Source organism: Rhinolophus sinicus, linkage group LG05 (assembly GCF_036562045.2).
Source record: "Rhinolophus sinicus isolate RSC01 linkage group LG05, ASM3656204v1, whole genome shotgun sequence".
Taxonomy (NCBI): Eukaryota; Metazoa; Chordata; class Mammalia; order Chiroptera; family Rhinolophidae; genus Rhinolophus; species Rhinolophus sinicus.
Window position 1 is genome coordinate 157,103,340 of NC_133755.1, and position 18,905 is coordinate 157,122,244.

The window sequence follows — 18,905 nt, forward strand, 5'->3', positions numbered from 1 at the left end:
TGGAAGATCAAGGATTTAAAATTTATAAAATTTAAAAATATAGATGTCTTTATATACTTCTTTTATCCACATGCTCTGCTAGAAGTATTTGCATCATATATGCAGTAATCTTCAGATTAATTTATAGATATATGCTGATATATGCTGTTCAATTTAAAATTATTTAACATTTTATTGTTTACATTCTATCCATCAATTTTTTAAAGTTAAAGAATTTCTCAATTTTACTTAAGAGTAATTGTGATACCTTTGGTAACATTAGGAAAGTTTTTATACGTTTGTTGAAAATATTTTTTTACTTATATACATACACACTCATACACAAACGCATACACACACAGTGCCAAAAAAAGTATACATATTTTAAGAAAGGAAAATACTGTATTAAAATTACACTGATGCTAACCACTATGAGCATGTATTGTATGTGTATACATTTTTTGGCGCCCTCTGTGTGTGTGTGTGTGTGTATTTATATATATATTCTCTCTCTCTCTCTCTCTCTCTCTCTCTCTCTCTCTATATATATATATATATATATATATATATATATATATAAAATCAAGCCTAAAGGAAATTTTAACAGAAACTTTTACTAAACTTATTACACATAAATTCAACAATTATATGTCAATAAACTGAACTATCTCTATGCTATCTCTATATTATTTATTGTTAAAATTGAAAAGGTTACTTATCAATTATACTTAATAGACAAATGATATTAGGTGTACTAGAGTATGTTACACAATGATTGATAGTTATGCTTTGAAACAAATGATAGCTAATCTATGCCTGTGGCCAAATTCTTTTGAAGTTTCCTGACTAAGATGAGCTGAATTTGTTAAGTGGTAGAGGGCTGTGTTGTCTGGAGGCCTGTTGTGTTTGGCAGGTCATGATAAATGGGGAAGTTTTTCTTAACCTTGTGGCCAAAGCATTCCAATAGCTGAAAAAGGGGGGGAAAAACAAAACACCAGAAAGATATAGAAGACTTTGCCAAAAACATTAGCAAAATTTCTCTATTTAGAGGAATAGGGTCTATTCTTAAGATTATTTTTTAAGCATTATTTGTATGAGTTCATAAATCTTCACTGGAATGGAGGGAACTCTAAAGCTAAAGATTTTGATGTTTAACACTGGTAGAATTATTCTTTCCTGGTTCAGTGAGAAAACGGACAGTAGAGTTAGCAATTTGAATTTAATTGCGGTGGATGCTACCAAATTAAAATTATACTCATTAAGCACGAGGTCTTGGTTTAGAGTTGAATATTCCATTTTGGTTTTTTTGCTGTTTTAATACTACAATCTGTCTTATGACAGCCAAGACTGCAAAGAAACATGTAAACAAAAAGTATAAAGGAGACCAAGATAATATGGGTAAATGTCTCTTAGATGCTCATAGTGCACATTTGTGAGAAAACAATTCGTATTTGAGCAGAGTTGAACGAAGCTGAACACTCAAGTCTCATTTCCAAACCTGGAGGGAGTGGGGAACATTCATATGAGCTGTAACATGATATGTTAAGGCATCTTATGGTTCCTTTTGTGGCATTTTAAGTACTGTGTTACCTTTGATAGAGTCCCTTTTGGATAATAATGGAAAAACATACCGTTAGAAACAGTTTGAAAATTTCCTGAATATTTCATATAGTATATGTGGAGTTTATGGCAGGTGACAAAGAACTATGGCATAATTAAGGAGAAAATATGCTTCAGAATTTTAAAAGCTTATATAGTTTGACATTTGATTTAATAGGTCTATGCTGTCCATAAATAATTATGCTTTGTTTTCCTGAGTCATTGTTATAAGTTGATTTTTACATATATCGAAACTTGCAATGAACTCAAATAATGTGCACGCTGTTGTGACAGTTGTAGTTGATGAAGAGTTATAGCCTATAGGCTTTTTTACATTTAAAACATAATTTTTCCCCAGTGTGTAATTTTGTATGACCTTCCTCTCCCAAATCTGGATCCTGGAGGGCCTCTGCATTAAACGCCAGAAATTAAGATCTTGCCCATGGCAGCCCAATACTAGAGGGGAAAAATAATTACTACTTTATGATTTTGGTGGTGGATTTTTATTTATTAACCCTCTGCCCTTCTAGTCACAGTGTATGTGTTTATTTTGTTACTCTTGCAGTTAAAAACGGAGTATTCAGTTGTATCTTTGTACTTTATATATCACAGCTAAAGAAGGGTTATGGCAATTTTTCTTTTTCTTTGAACTGAAGTAGGTACAGACTTTCAGTTATGCTGTAGCATTCTTTCTCCTTTATAGTAAATAAGTGGTAGCTTGGGCTTTTGGAAATTGATACTTAGTGTGGGGTGGTGGGGGAGAAACTTGGGTAAGCAATGATAAAAAGGTCAAAAAGGGATACAATAAGAAAAGGGAGGAGTATAGAAATTGTCCTAACTCCATGAAAAGGATTTTACAAATATATGAATTTTAGAGCTGTAGAAATTTTGTTTCTAAGGAAGACTGACACTTTATAAAAATACTTTTAGGTTATTTAGTAATTAGATTTTTTACAAAGTCTGTCTCTAAGACTTTAGTGTTTTTGACCACCATTTGGCAAAATAGCATTTTATTTTTTTGAAAAGCCTCTCAAATTTGTATGGGCATATTAAAACGAAGATATGTTTTTAAAACTCTGTGAAAACCTTTGTGTTCCAAAGACTTTTTTTTTTATGCTTTGTGTTTTTAGGAGTCAAGAACTGAATTGTAACATATGCAAAAAATGTGAAACAGGTCTTGTTGAGAGAGATGTTTTAGTTGAAACCAGTTTAGATAGTGTCCCCCTAAATTTGTATGTTTGGGACTAGCAGCACAGCCATTCTGTGCTGCTCTTCTCAACATAAATTATATTTATTTGGCTGCACAAGTAATCATAGGTTATCTCATTAAAGTGTGTATCCGTTGCTAAGTTCTAGAGTGGTATTACCTTGTAAATTTAGAAAATGAACATATATTTTTGTCACTACTCTAAGTAAATAAACATTAGAATAATTTTTTGGCAAAAGCCTCTGTTGTGAAAATTGAATGTTTTGTTGAATATTCCAACTATTATTATTTTTGACTCTATTCTTAAGTTAATTTATATACCTACTTTTATATTTTCTTAGCTGTGTTATTACATGCATTCTGAAGTAAAATAGAAGAAGAGATATTTTAATTCATATTGATTTAATGCTAATGACTGGAGAACAGGATGATATGGGGAAGCCCATCAACCTCTATCAGCTGGTACAACTAATTGAACAAAATTAAATATGTTAAAAAGGGTCATCTAATTAAGATACATTAAATGAGAGCATAATTTATATTGCCAGAATAAACCTGGAATAGTTATAAGAAAATACTTTGAATTCCATTTTGTAATTTTAAAGTCAAATATGACCAACTTCTAAGTACTAGAAAATATGAAAAATGTCACATAGCAATTGATATTTCAAGAAGTCTTTGATTTTCACTAAATCAGAACCTAAAGGTAACACATTCTATTTTATGAAGCAACTATTTACAATCATTTAATCTAACTGTACGCTAATTCAAAGTTAGGCATTGATATGCCACAGTATTTGTATAAATATTGTTTATTCAGATTCACATTTTAGAGTATTCACATTTGAATTACAACTAAAGCTGACGAATATAAATTGTTGACAATAATCCTGTGTTACTTTCTGTATTTACAGAGTTTTGCATGCAATAATCTACAATATAATTTGCATTAGAAAAAAATTTATTTTCACATCTGTTTTTATATGTTGCTTTCCTTAAACAATAATGCATTCAGATCTAATTTACATTATATTTTCTACACAGTTCAGTGAAGAAATAAAGATTTTTCTTAAATACCTCCATAAAATATGTATAACAAGTTATTCATTATATTAGCAAACTTTCATTTCTCAAATTTTATCTTTGAATTACAGTTGAAGAATTGATCTTTTATTATCACTGTAGTATGTTCTAAGACTTAATCATTAAAGTTCATTTCAAAACAAAATGAAGAGTTATAAAAAAGTTCTTTGTGAAATATCTTCTTTCATTATTCAATCCTTTACATTTTTAAAATTTTCGTTAATGGTTCAGGATTTATACACAGCAAAATTAAGGAGAAAATAATTGGGATAATTGATTCCAGCTTTTTGAAAAGATGGAGGATAAGATAAAAGGAGCATTCTTTTTTGCAGATTTTTTTATGAGTTAATTATGTTTTTAATTCTTATAGAAGTTAATTCATACAAAAGATCATAAGCTGCTCAAAGCACCTTATGGTTAGAAAATTTGAAGCGTTAAGGTAATTTTTATGCTTGAATATGATAGTCAATGCAAAACATTCTAGAGATTATATTTTCTACATATATTTTCCATTGAAAGTAGTCACTATTCCCAATACCAAATCCCACATTTCTTTATAATTTATTTAAAAGGTAGTTTCTGTTACTCATGTACATACAGCCTAAATAACTTGAAGAACGAATGGTATTGTGAAATATGGAGAATTTTTTATAATTGTCTAACTAACGTAATAATACTGACCAATCTTCTCTACCCTTTTATTATGCGTTATTTTTTCTTGGCATGTAGTACTGCAAACAGTATATTCATTGTTTAACTGTTACTTATTTATCATATGTCTCCTCCATTAAGAATGCATGGTGCATGCAGGCAGGTTTTTGTTGGTCCAGGTTAGTGCTATTGAACAGAAATACAGTGCCAGCCACACACGAGTATGTATTTTAAACTTTCTAGTTGCTGAGTTAGAAAACTAAAAAGAAGCAGGGGAATTTATTTTATTTGACCCGGCAAATCTAAAATATGACTCCCTTTCTCAATATAAAAATATTGAGATATTTTACATTCTTTTTCATACTAAGTCTTGGACATCCCATGTGTCTTTTGCACTTACAGCACATCTCAGTTTAGCCACATTACAAGGTCTAAGAGCCACTTGTGGCTAGTGGCTATTTTGTTGGAGTGCTCAGGTCTAGTTCATCTCCATGCCTGAAATGGTCCCTAGTAGACCAAAGTCATTAAGTAAAGCCTTGCTGAAAGAGTGGATCCTGCTATTTCGGACGTAAAACAGCAACAAAAAACAGAATTTGTTTTTTCCACCTTTTTTGCAGTTATTAGGGTGTTGGTAGTGGTGGTGGATGCTAGAAGTATTTGGATATTTTCTTCAAAACTCCATTTCACTTCACTTATATGGACTTTAAATGTTACTAGTGGTAAAACGTGGTTACTTCAATAGTCCAATTTAAAATATTCATTTAATGGTTGCTATAAGAAATAACTAGTAGGTTCTTCTTTAGAAAGTGCTCCATGGAAACTCTTTAGAAAGAGTTTCAACTCTTAGTTTTAAAACAACCTTATAAAGCAACTCGTAGCATAGGAGAGAAAGAAAGGCTTGATGTATAGCCTTTCAGTTCTAAATCTATCCCTACTAATGCCAGCTGTGGGACATTGGACAAGTTGTTTAACCTTGGTTTTCTTTGAGCCTCAGTTTTCTCATTTGTAAATTATTTCATCCATCATATCTGTCTTCGTAGATGAATGAGATTATATATATATATATATATATATATATATATATATATATATATTCCAGTACAGTGAGTGGAAAAGAATAATTGCTTAATAAGTGGCAGTGATTATTATTATGATGTAATAAAAATTGAACTTTTAAGTATTAAGACATTTTAATCTTCATTTTAAACATTTCAGTTTATATGTTTATGAATTCTAGGTTCTTAACATATACTGGTTAACATGCCCTCGTAAATCTGGATTTGAAGTTTATGCACCACTTGCTTACAGATTATTCTTTCTGGTTCTCAATATTGTCATCTGTGAATTGGGGGAAAAAATAGTATCTGCCTAAACATGGTGCCTGGCATATAATAAACACTCAAAAATTTTAGGTATTATTCATTAATTCATTTACTCAAAAAATTCAGTTTTTTTATATTTTTATGTTTATTATATACTAATGGGTTTCTTAAGATATTTTAACTTTTCATTCTTTTTCATCTTGCTTTGATGTGGCATGTGCTTTCATAACATTAAGTAGGGTTAAAATTCACATTAGTTCAGCCAATTAAATGTATTTAATATGATTCGTCTTTTCCCTCTTGGCATATTTTTTCCTCACCTCCTTGTGTGTCTTACAAAAACTAGGATTTGGTTTTAAATTGTGGGCATGAAATTCTGCCGCATTTTTTGGCCTGCTTGTTTCAACTTTCTTCAAAACAAATTCAAACCTGAATTGGTAGTCATTGAAGATGGAAGGATTTATATATTTTGTAATAATATTCTTTTTTCAATAGCATATATGTTTCAGCAGTCACCATTTAATGAAGTGTTTTTGATCTCTCAAATGGAAGGGTGTGTTCAAATTTAGGTAAAACTTTCCATTTGGCTTCTAATTCCGTGTTCAAGACACTATAAACATATAACTTTCTTAATGATTAATTTAACTTTTCTCCATCAATTCAGAAATAAGGTAGAATTTTGAGGTATTTTAAAAACATAAGTTAACATTGTTTTTGCTCTTTGGTTTTACTAAAATTTCTTTTCAAGGACAGATTAAAAGTTCAGGTCATATTCTACTTTATACTTTGCCTCAATCAATAACAATATTCTATCAATTCTGTGTCAGAAATATCTGTCAAAAACATCCTCTCAACTCTTTCCCCATGGCTCCTCTCTTAATTGAGGCCTTTACCATCTCTCACCAATGGACTGAATGATTCACTTAGTAAACTAGTACCTTAGCTGTTCGGGCTGCTTCACAAAATACCACAGACTGGGTAGTTTATAAACAGCATAAATTTACTTCTCATAGTTCTGGAGACTGGACATCCCAAGGTCAAGACACCAGCATAGCGGTGTCCAGTGGGAGCCTGCTTTCCAGTGCATAGCCAGTGCCTTGCTGTGTTCTGGTTGGTACAAGTGCCAGGGAGCTCTGTGGGGTCTCTTTTCTGAGAGCATTGATCCCATTCGTAAAGACTCCCCTTTCATGACCTAAGCACCTCCCAAAGGCCCCACTTCCTCATCTTTGGGGGTTAGAATTTCAACAGATGAATTCTGGGGGGTGGGGGCATAAACATTTGGACCATAGAAGGAAGCATGGACCTAAGTCTAGGGATGTAGTGATGTACAAAATCAATGCCATTTCTCCTTTTATGGAACTTATACTTGCTCTCCTGTTGCATTAGGCTGTTGTCTGTTTTTCATCCCTTACCTGGTCCTCCTTCCACATTATCTTCTATATCATCTCTACTCAGTCTGTTTCTTAAAACCCTTAAATGATCTTCATTGGCCAAAAATTATAGTCCAAATTCTTTACCATCTATAAGGGCTTAATATGGTTCCTACGGCAAACCCTGTGATGTTGAAATACCTGACTTTCTCCAAATTCAGCCTTTAAGGCCTGTATCCTTTAATACTTGGCTCAGAAGCCAATTCCTTTGTTGCTGTCCCCATTTCCTCTGGCTGGGGTAGATTGTCATCTGAACACCCACAACCCTTGCAGACCTCTCCTATAGTAGTCATGATATCCTAAATGTTATTCTTCCCTCATTTGACAATGAACAAATGAATGAAACCCCTAAAAAGAATCACTTTGAATAATGCACAGTTCTAACAATATTCAAAAGAATATGTCTTCTTCAATCTTTTATCCTATAGTTATAAGCTATAAATCCGGGGCTCTATGGGTACTGAGTAGTAAGTAATCAATAGATGTGTTCTCTGCCATTGCAATTACCATTTTGAGGGAAAAGAAAGAATAATCAGAACTTTCTAGTAATTGTTTAGAGAACGATGCTTTGCATAGCCATAGGTATTGTTTTTTGAGCCATAGTAAGTGTGTCTGGTTCTGACTCTTGCTTGGTGTTATACACATATATGTAGTTTGCCTGTGTGGTCTGGAGTTCCTTCAGTCAGTCCCAAAGTCAAGTCATCATAGTCTGGAGGAAAGTGACATTTACTTTGAGGTGATTTCTAGGTATTCATTGGGCAGTTCATGTATGTTCTTGTTGTAAATCACAGGAAAGAACCAGTGGGAAAGAAGGGTTTCTTTCTGGTACCCTTCCTTTTTGGTTTTTGTTTTTCTTGGACACATTTTAATGAACCTAAGACTTTTGTGGGTTTTGTAGTGAATTTTATGTTGACATTATAAGAAAAGTTTTTTTTTTTTCTTTTCTATTTTTATTTTTAACTATTACTCTTGGAAACATTTCTTCACCCTTCCAGTTCGTGGTGCTGAGTTCCACGTTAACGGCACAGAAAATGTTACAAATAGAATAGGATGATACTCTCTTTGCTGATCAGTCTTATTTTCATATTCTATGAATGTATACACAGGAGGTAAAAGAGAGTACAATTAATCAAACAATTGGTTTCCCACATTATACAAATGTTTGGGCTTAGAATCGGTAGCAAAAGACGTAGATTTTTGAAAGTGTGGGATTTTGTGTGTGTGTTTTTTCTTGTGAGTCAGAGGAGGAAATAACTAAATTGCTAGAAAGACAATGCTGTATCTTTGACATTCACAACTTACTCTTAAGTGATGCCACTTGCATTGCAGTTCACACCCATGATGTATAAGCAGTAGACTTATTTTTCACTTCCAAGGTGCTTATTGGAATTTAGAATGTCTTGTATTCTGTAGGTTGCATAAATTGACCGTGGCAATATAAATGCCCAGAGTATATGACAGTGGACTTAGAAATGTGTATTGGTAATGCTCCCCTTTCATGACAAGGGATTCATATATTAACAAGGGATTTTTGAAATTGAGTCTACTCAATTAAGACCATAATAATCAAACATAAGTATCTGTACTTGTGGTTAAATTGTGAAAGGCGATGGATTTGCACTTCACCTTATTTTAGAGAATGTATTACACTCTATTGTCCAGAAATGGATAGCATGTTCTCGAAGTAAAAGTTATTTTCATTCTTTCCCTTTTGTGGGTTAAAAACCACGAAGTTGAAATATGGTCTGCAAAACATACTGCAAATATATGTGAGAAGTCTGTGAGCAATGCCGAAACTTAATTAATATGCTGAGAAATATATAAAACATACAGCCACTGGATTGAGAAAATGAAAATTAATATATGAATGTTTGAGCTAACACTGTGCTTTGCCCCCAGACCCTGGTGTTTATTATTGTGTGCTTTAGTACGACAAAGAAGCAGCATCGATTGGAAAAACATTTCTTAGTGGATTGAGAACAGTATGGCTTTCTAGTTGCTAAGTGGGAAACCTGGTTCTTTGGTTTCTTTGTTCTTAGTTAAGCTAGTCCCAAGCTATTTTAGCTTGAACATTTTATATACTAATGGAGTCTAGGGAAGTACCTTTGGCAGCTGTTCATGGGAAAATAATGAAATACACTATTTAGTACTGCATGCTGCCGCTGTAAAATGTGGGGAGTACTTTATAGAGATCATGGTGAGCAAAGCTGTACCCACGTTAAGTTTAACAAGTGTGTGAACCCGAATGAGGAAGTTGTATTTTCCTAGGAGAATAACTAGTACTCTTTTCTTACAGGTGAAGAAAACGTGCACAGAATCAGATGTTTCAGAACCTCCGAATTCCAGGTACAGTAAAATAGAAGCCAAGACTGTCTAAGAAAAATTGCAATTTTAGAGAACTAGTAAGATGTTATATTCCAAACGCAACTGTGATTTGAAACATTGAGTTTTTTAAAAAACTTATGTGTATGGAAATTGTATATTATCCTGGCTAAGGTGCCATTAATCACAATGTTTATAAAAAAGGACAATGATTAGAAGTCAGCTTTAAAGAATAAGAGTAGAAACATCACTAGAAATACTTGAAAACATCTTTCCTTAGCATTCATTATTTTACATTCACCTTAATTTTTCTTGCTAATCTCTTCTTATCATGTAGTCACGTCTGAAATTTTGCCACAAACTGAATACCTTTCAAATCTATGTTTACCAAATAAAATACTATGATATTTATTTTTCTTTTCAGTCAAACATTGCTAGATTTTACAAATGATAACAAATTGGAAAAATCAAAATGAAACTTGACATTCTCTTTTTGGTTCTTTGGAACCTGTAGAAATGATAAATTAAAGTGGTCAGGCTGCAACATACAGGAATTTTCAGTTGTTTGTGGTTGGAACAGATGCCCAACAGATTCTTCTCAGGCCTATACATTTTCATTTCAAAATCCAGAGCCTCAATTTTTAAATGGATAAGTGAAAGTATTGTAAATACCATTACCATAATAAACACATATCCTTAATTCAATATGAGTGATACACCTTAACCTACTGCATTAAGAAATATGTATTTAAGGGTGAGATGGGACTTCGTTTCTTTAATTCTACATGTTCCAGCATATGATGTATATAGTGATTTTCTTGGTATGATCAAACAATATAGATCTAGGCAAAATGTGAATGACTGCTATATATTCTTTTTGGACAGCAAGTGTATATTGTACAGTCCATTTACTGTTTAAGTAACCCTTTGTTTTGTGCAGCATGATATTTCTGTAAGTAATTCCTATACATATATTAAAATGATTGTATATGGTCTTTCCTTTTGGGTCATCGAGAGTATATAATATACTATAAAATTTTTGACAATTTGGTCATTTTTCTTTATAATTAGGTATCAAAATAGATCCAGATAGTTTTAGCTTATTGGTGGATAAGTCATTACATTTTTTCCTACAAAGCGGAGTAATTCCAGGATGCATGGAGAGAAGGAAAAGCCCAACCTCTATTTCTTACGGGCATTTCCTTCCTAATTATTTCACTGACCTCTGTGAGTGACCTACCTATGGCTTGTTATTTAAGTAATTAGATAATATTTTTTGAAACAGCTGGTCTTCGGGGTTAGTCAAAAAAACAGAACAATATCATCATCCTTGTTTTTAATATTATATTTATCATGAGTTTAAAAATGTTTCACCCTTCAGGCCACTCAGGATTTTTGGACAGTATTATGCTTATATAAATTTTAAAGAAAGAGAAAGCCCCCAAACTGACTGTGTTCTCAATTGATATCAATAAGTCAGAGAAGAAACAGAGAAAGGTCAGAGCTCAGTGTATTTAAACATAGAATGAGATCATTCTTTTTATCTAGCAAATCCCAGTTTATGTGGCCTTCAAAGTACAATTTTATATTTAAGGCAAATAATGGTTATTTTAAAAATACTATTTGAAATAACCATATCAATAACCATTTTATATTAATCTATCTATATATTGCATTATATTATATTACATTATATTATATTATATATGATATATATTAGTTGAAAAGTAGCTTGACATCCTGGAAACCAGCAGTTGGTTACTGTGGATTAGCTGCTTCTAAAAGTTTCCTACTCTGTAATAAAACAGATAAAATTAGACAAATCAATTTCTAAGGACTCTAAGGCTTTGTAATATCAAAAACAAACAAATAAACAAAATCCTTACTTATTAATATTCAAGAGGGAAAGGCCTTTACGATGACCTAGAATCATTTATCCGTTCAAGGTTACCCAAACATTTTGATAGTGGCTGGTCTCATCTTCTAACTTCCAGTGCAAAGGTCAGTCTTCACACCCTAATAGTACTGGTGACATAAAGATGTGGCTATTCCTGAATTCTCTGTTTATTCACAGGTATTAGATATTGGAGTGCCAAAACTAGCACTTAGTTTGTGCAATGATGGAATACTAAGAAGAGAATAAAAATACACTAAAGAACATTCTGCACAAAAAGCATACAATAACTTACTGAATAATCAATGAATCAAGGAATGCCAAAAAACCAGTATTTATTATATGCATTTATTGAGATTTAGTTTTGATAACCTATTTTAAATGCCTTTATTATAGACATGAGGCAGCATTACTTTAGCATATACATACATGGCTACATTATTTTTTGCTCATTAAGAACCGCAAACATTTATCTATTCTCCTTTTCTCTCCCCCCATATGTGTGTATGCATGAGAGAGAGAGAGAGAGAGAGAGAGAGAGAGAGAGAGAGAGAGAGAGACACTAAGAGCCCCGGGCTAGATAATTCTATTCTAAACAAATCTAGAGTAAATAACTGAGCTCCAAATGAAATACTGTATCAGCATAAAATGTATGTGAGCTGGAGACCACTGCCTTATAAAATGCTGCCTCACGTGGAACCTAAAGCTAATGTCATTCATTTATTTAGCTAACTTTATGGTGTGTTGGTTTTGGATATGAAAAGATTAGAATAAATGCAGATGGAAAGTGTTTTTACAGTAGGGAAGTAATTAAATTGGGTGTGGAGAATTTGTCAGGAAAATTCTTGGAGTGACATATGTGTATCAGCAAATTCTTTGTCTTGCTTGGCCTTAATTCCTCTTCTGGAAAGAAACGTTTGGGCTGCAGATGTGACTGGTAGGTTGGAAAAAGAGAATTTACAAACCCATGCAATGTAAGTCAGGTAAAAATGTTTTTCTGAGAAACAACATTGTGTGTACGTAAAGTAAATGTCAGACATTAGGGACAGAATTTTCTGAGGTTCATAAACTGTGTCGAATTTGATGTCACATGGAAAGGACTAGCACATGTGTCAGAAAAAAAATTGGCATTTCTCTTTTTTTTTTCTTACTTTACTCTGTGTTGTTTACCATGTCCAGAATATAGTATGATTGGCCTTTGTTCCTAAAATTAATGTTAATTATGAAATGGGTACATAAGGAGGTGAAAATTTACATTTTTCTCATACTTTACCATACCCTAAAATTGTCTGTTACTAGATAGACCATCTTAAAACATAAACTAAAATATTTTATGTTGATTTTTAATAGTCATGCTGAATTTATTTGTGTAGATTTGACATCATTTGAATCATCACTGAAAATACATTGATCTTGTTTAAGTTTGCTATCATAGACAGCTCCTAGACAAATGAAATTAATAGCAGAAGTTTCTATGAGTCTCACATTTTTTAAAGAACTCTTCTACTTTTAAGTCCTTTTTATTTCTGATAACAGGTGAGGAAATTATTGTGTTCTTTAATTGCATTCTTGGCAAATACCTTAGAGTGCCTATATATTAAAATAGTCCACGTGATATCGGAATGATTTCTTTGGCAAAGTTTGGTTACTCTTTACATTTTCCTTTTGGGGCCACTAACTAGCAAAACATTTTCACCAGTATAGAGATCAAGAACATAGAAAGAAAATAAAACTCAAATCAGATAATTTTGTGTTAAACTCATTCTGTTAATTAAGGAGTGAATGGAAATAATAATTTTGGCAAAATTGGGCTGTGAAGTGACTTCTAGGAATTATATTAGTTCTTTTCCTGTTATTGCTTCATCTCCTTTTGGCCATGGTGCCACCAGTAGATTACAGGAGGGAAGCTAAGAGAGAGGACAGGAAGTACGAATGGTCGTACAAGCGAAGACAGTTTTCTCATGTGAAGAGTGAAAAATGATTCTGTGGATAATGGTGAGGGTGAACTCTTCCCCACTTTATAAGTTAAAGAAGTGGAGTTTGCTGAGAAGTTAATGGTTACCTGGAATCCGCAAAGCCTTGGCTGTGTGCTGTGTGTTCTTGTCCTATGTCCTAACTTGACAATTATCAAGAGAAAGGCAGAATGACTCTCCACCTTTTAAAGAAACGTTGGAATGAATCTCAATTTAATATCTAATATTTCAGTGAGCCTCAGGAAGTTTATCTATTCAGTGTCTATGTGTAAAAGCTTTAAAAAGGCAACTAATGCATCCTAAAAATTGACACTAAGAAGTGTGTCATTTGATTAATGCCTGCTTCATTTACTACACTACAAGCTCCACAAGGTTAGAGATTGTATCTGGGTTTTTTGTTGTTCCCTGTTGTATCATTAGTGTACAGCTCAGGCCCTAGCATGTAGCATGTCCTCAATACATACCTGGTAAGTAAGTAAGTCAATAAATAAACAAACAAATAAACAAATACAAATCTAGCTTGCAGTCTCTCCTGGAACTTCTCTTGTAACCACAAATCTATGACACAGTTTTATTAGGGATTTCTCTGCCATCACAAACATCTCTTGTAAAAAGTACATAATTACTACATTCCATCCTCCAGTGTCTTTTCTTACCAGTGATAATTTTCTCAGTTGCCCTTCCTCAGAACTTTAGTCTGACTTATTCCTTCTTTCCTTTCCCAGATCCTGGTGGTCATCAAGGTGTATTTCATTTTTCTTTGCTATGTTTTGAATCTCTTTGTCCTGTTCCATCCCACTGCCACTAGGAAAAAAGTTCTAGCTCTCAATTCCTGAATTAGTACAAATCTCCATGTGGCTTCCTAAAATGTAGACCTTGCCTTTCTAGTCTTCTAGGCTGTTGGACGACACTTTCTTAATAACACTTTCCATATGGGGTTCCCCTGATCGATGATCAAACTGATAGTGCTTATTAGACATTTAAAGTATACACAGAAGCATGAACAAATAACCTTAAAAACAGAATTGCATGCAAGAGGTAAGAAATGAGGGCATGTACTGTCCATGCCTAATTGATGTCTACAAGAGATCAGGGATTATTTGGGCTACATGTTATCCAGTCTCCTGTCATTCTTATTATAATCTAATGGATGTTCATGTACTCCCATGTCATAGTCTTCCTTCAGTTCTAAGCTGACATAAGAGAACATGAATCTAACATGGACCCCAGAAAGTACATTCCAGAGCAAAACATACCAGTTACATAGGTACTTTGGTTTTCCTTATTTTCTTCTCCTGCCCCCATTTCCTACATAGACTTTAGAGTAAAATCAGATACTGTGTGGCTACCCCAGAGTATCTATTTTAGGGCAGTTCTACAGGTGAGTCCATTTCCCAAGCGGAATGGAGGAGAATGGCATCACCAGGGAGGAGCTTCGGCCCCGAGCACGCTGGAGCGGAGTGGCCGGGAAGAGTTTCATGGAAGATTTAGGGACATAGCTGAAGGTCGAAGAATAGATAAGATTTGAAGAAATGGGGGAAAGAGAACCCACAGTGAGGCACAAAAAAAGGACTAGAAACTGAAATTAAAAGTATCTTTTATGTATAACGAATAGTCCCACTTGATTCATGTGGAGAAATAGTAGATTGGAAAATAGGAAAGTTAGCATAAATTGTGGCTGGCTTTGGTTCCTGTTTGTATCAGGACCCTTGTTGGTTGTAGCTACCAATGTGAACCAGTTTAAGCAGAAATGGGGAGGGTGTTTTTGTTTGTTTGTTATTGTGTTGTTTTGATTTTAAACAAGTGTATACATAATAGAGAACTTGAGGAGAGAGGGCTTACTGGATCTCCTAAGGTCTGAGGGTGAGGGGACTGCCTTGTCTGCCTGAAACCTGGCTGCTAAACCACTTCAATGCCTTTATCTCTCCTTATGAATATTGGCTGAGGGGCCTTACTTTTTCTCCAGGTCCCACTATAGGAAGAAAATGTCCATGTAACACTGCTCCTGGCTTTATAATTTTCATCTCTTTAGACACCCAGACAACAGAACCTCTCTTTTTTTTCTTTATCTCATTCCACTTTTCCAGAGGAGGTAATGGTATCAGAGACACAGAATCGCAAAACAGAAACATGGCTTTCAGGAGCCACCTCTGGGAACATATGAAGCAGGACTGAGAAGGAGAAAGGATGCTGAGCAGATACCCCAACAAGTGCCCTCTCTACTCTCTACCTCTGCCCAGGATATTAAACCCATCTGTTGTATCCAACACCCCTTCCCCAAATCCTTCATTTTATATAACCCAGCATATATCACGCTCCCTTTCCCTAATTAGATACAACTCAGTGGTTATCCATTTGGGGCTTGATTTCATAGGTCAGACTTCTACAAACTATGATCTACAATGTAGAGATTGCTTGAGAGAGCTTTAAGTGGAATGGCAGCCAAACTTCCAAGTAAGAGGAGCTCTAGTCACCTCTTTCTGTAAACACTTCTACTAATTTTTTGTTCTTCCTGTCCCCATCCAAGTGGACCAGCTGCTATTCAATGGACCCAGTCTTCTTTTCTGCTCTCAATTACCAATCCAAATGTAAATTGTTTTCTCCATTTCCTGTGATTAATCCAGCTGATAAAAAATTGACTGATGAATGCACTTCATACTGCAGTTTAAATTACTTGCCTTTTTGGAGATAATTTTGCCAAAACAAGCATCTAGGTTTGGACTTTTCATTTTTTAAAACCAACTCTCAAACACTCCCAAATAAATATAATCAGTAATCAATAACCTGGAGTCCAAACATGAAATCTTGACAATCTGTCTTTACAGACATTGGGAGGTCACCATTAGATTTCTGATCAGGTAATAATAACATGATTAAAATTGTATCTGTGATGACAGATCAGCCATGGCACAGAGACAGGGAAACTAGCTATCAGACTTACTTAAAAAGCCTGAGAGACATTGAGTAAATTATTATTGTTTTGGGGAGACATTATACATTATTTTTTTCATGGTTTTAACACATTTTCCCAATTTTCTACATTGTGTATGTATTTGTTTTTTGTCTTGAGAACAAATACACACACACACACACACACATATAATAGACACTTGACTTGAAATAAGCATGGTGGCAGTGGGAAGGGCCTGGCTTCTTCTTCCTGGCAACTTACGTTATTTTCTAAAGATGAGAAAAATGCCTGATTTCCCCACGTGTATTAGTGATGAATTCCAGAGAATGGCTATGTTCCTGGTCAGCCTCTCATACAGTAAACTGAGTTCCTCTGAAGTCTTTATGGTGAATAATATGAAACAGACTTTCTGGAGACTGGTAGCTGCTTTGAATTAATTTGGTCAGAATAACACATCACATAAAGTAGCATTTGTTTAGTGACTTTTATCCAGAGGATCTAAGGAGTTACGGCACGACTCTATTTTGCATCATAGTGATAATTAAAATTATTATGGATGGGGCAGCAATAGTCTCTGAGTATGTACCATGCTGGCTGATGGTCTGCTTAGGAATGACTGAGCTGCATAAATCCTTTCGGTTATTCTGGATATGAGGTATCTTTGGTGCAGAGTTTTAAACTCAGTGTGAATAGAGACATGGGAGCTTTGGGGGGCTGTCTTCACGTAGGGCCAAATTAAGGTGGGAAGAAACAAAAGGATCTTACAGTTTTTCTTTTCAGCAGTTCAATTATAGGAACACTTATTCTTGTCCTTAAATTTACTATTATTGGACATGTAGTATGTGTCAGGCACTGGTCTCCGTGTTTGAGATACTTCAGTGAACAAAACAGAAGCATACATGATGATGGAATATGTTAGGAGATGATAAATACTAGGAACTAAGACAGGATGACAACTATTGGGTAAAGGCAGGTTGTGATTTTAAAGTGGGTGATATTTAAACAAAGACTTGAAGGAAAAGATGGAGTAAGCCAAGGAGAGGGCTGGGCAAAGTGCATTCCCTCAGGGAGGAGCCACTGCAACCGGCCCTTCAGTGGAAGTCTGCATGGCATGTTCAGTCAACAGCGGGAGGACAGTGTGGCCAAAATGGAATGAGCCTAGAGTTTCAAATCTAAAATAGCAATATTCTAGAAAAAGCTACTATTTCCGCTGCCAATAATGTTTTCTTGACTTATTGGTTATAGTCTCTGACAGGCATCTCATCCATCACTGCTACAAGGTGGAATTGATCCAGCCAGGAACAGCTCTCTGCTATATCATGTACATCCTTCAAGACCAGGGCTCTCAAGCCTGATCAGAAAGCTTCAAGCTTCTTCACCAGCAGAGCTCAAATGCCGGAAGGCTGTTTTTGTTTGTTTGTTTGTTTTGTTTTGTTTTGTTTTGTTTTTGAGTAATACCCTTGAAGTTTTAGCTATAAATATGGAAGAGGACATAGTAAGGATTCTAAAAAGTTGATCTGTAAAGGTACAGATATTCTGCTTATTATCTCACATTTAAATCATCACATCTCAGTTGTCTTAGCAACCTACACAGTGTTCTCATTTGGTTTTCAATAAGCCAATGGATGAATGGATTCTTTGTTCATGTGTTTATGAATTTCTATCACCTGATACTTGATGTCTTTCTGGCATGTTTACTATGCCAATAACTGTCTTTCTATTCTTAAAATTCATGTAATTAAAGTTAAACTCTAATTTTTATAAAAATCTAAATTGCTAATGAGAAAATATCGAACATAAGAATAGTTGGAAAAAACATACATAAGTTTATATGGTAAAAATGCTTTCATTTTAATTGTAATTCATTTCCATGGCAGACTTGGCAAACTGAATTTTCTAACAAAGTTCACCCACACAGGTGTATTTGTGAACTACAAAGAAAGAAAAAGACCTGATGACAAACCTAGATGTTACAGAGTTGATTCCCTCAAACTCACATGCTTTATTCTCTCAAATGCTGTCGCAGAGCCTATTTTCTCTTACCTTACACATAATTCTAAAGTTTTCAAGGTGATAGGTTATTAAGGTAGATGTAGGCATGTTTACGTGCCATAGTGAGCAAACGCAGTAGACTGCCTGAGTTCAAATCCCAACTCTTTGACCTTGAGCAAACGACATCACTTCTCTGTGCCTCAAATTTCCTCACTGTAAAATGGGGATAATACTATGTTATCTCGTGCCCTTTATTATCCCATAGTCCTTTACTTTAAGGACTAAATGGAGGCATATATGGAAAACACTTAGGGAAGCACCTGCCACATATTAGGTCAATTCAAATGACAGCTCTTATTACAAAAATGCATAGTGATAGTATTGATAAGTGACAGTCTAACAATAAAAAGGAAACCAGAAAAATAATGAAACATAAATGTAAGAATGCAAAATGCTTAGTGATGTGGGGTATTTTGGCATTACTGCCCGAAGCCCTGTCTGCTGTAGCAATCTCTGAGTGCATTGGCACGCCTTAGTAGTAC

The 18,905-nt window shown here is 34.2% G+C and overlaps 1 protein-coding gene across 17 annotated transcripts in view; it reads left to right on the forward strand.

The window, feature by feature from the left end:
• The window catches only part of EYA4 (EYA transcriptional coactivator and phosphatase 4), a 286,539-nt gene that overhangs the window by 156,446 nt on the left and 111,188 nt on the right, over positions 1–18,905 (forward strand). For all 17 annotated transcript variants that reach the window (XM_019732796.2, XM_019732792.2, XM_019732795.2 and 14 more), the window contains one exon: positions 9,568–9,617. In XM_019732796.2, the coding sequence (XP_019588355.1) occupies positions 9,568–9,617 (50 nt within the window). The remainder of the gene's footprint in view (positions 1–9,567; positions 9,618–18,905) is intronic.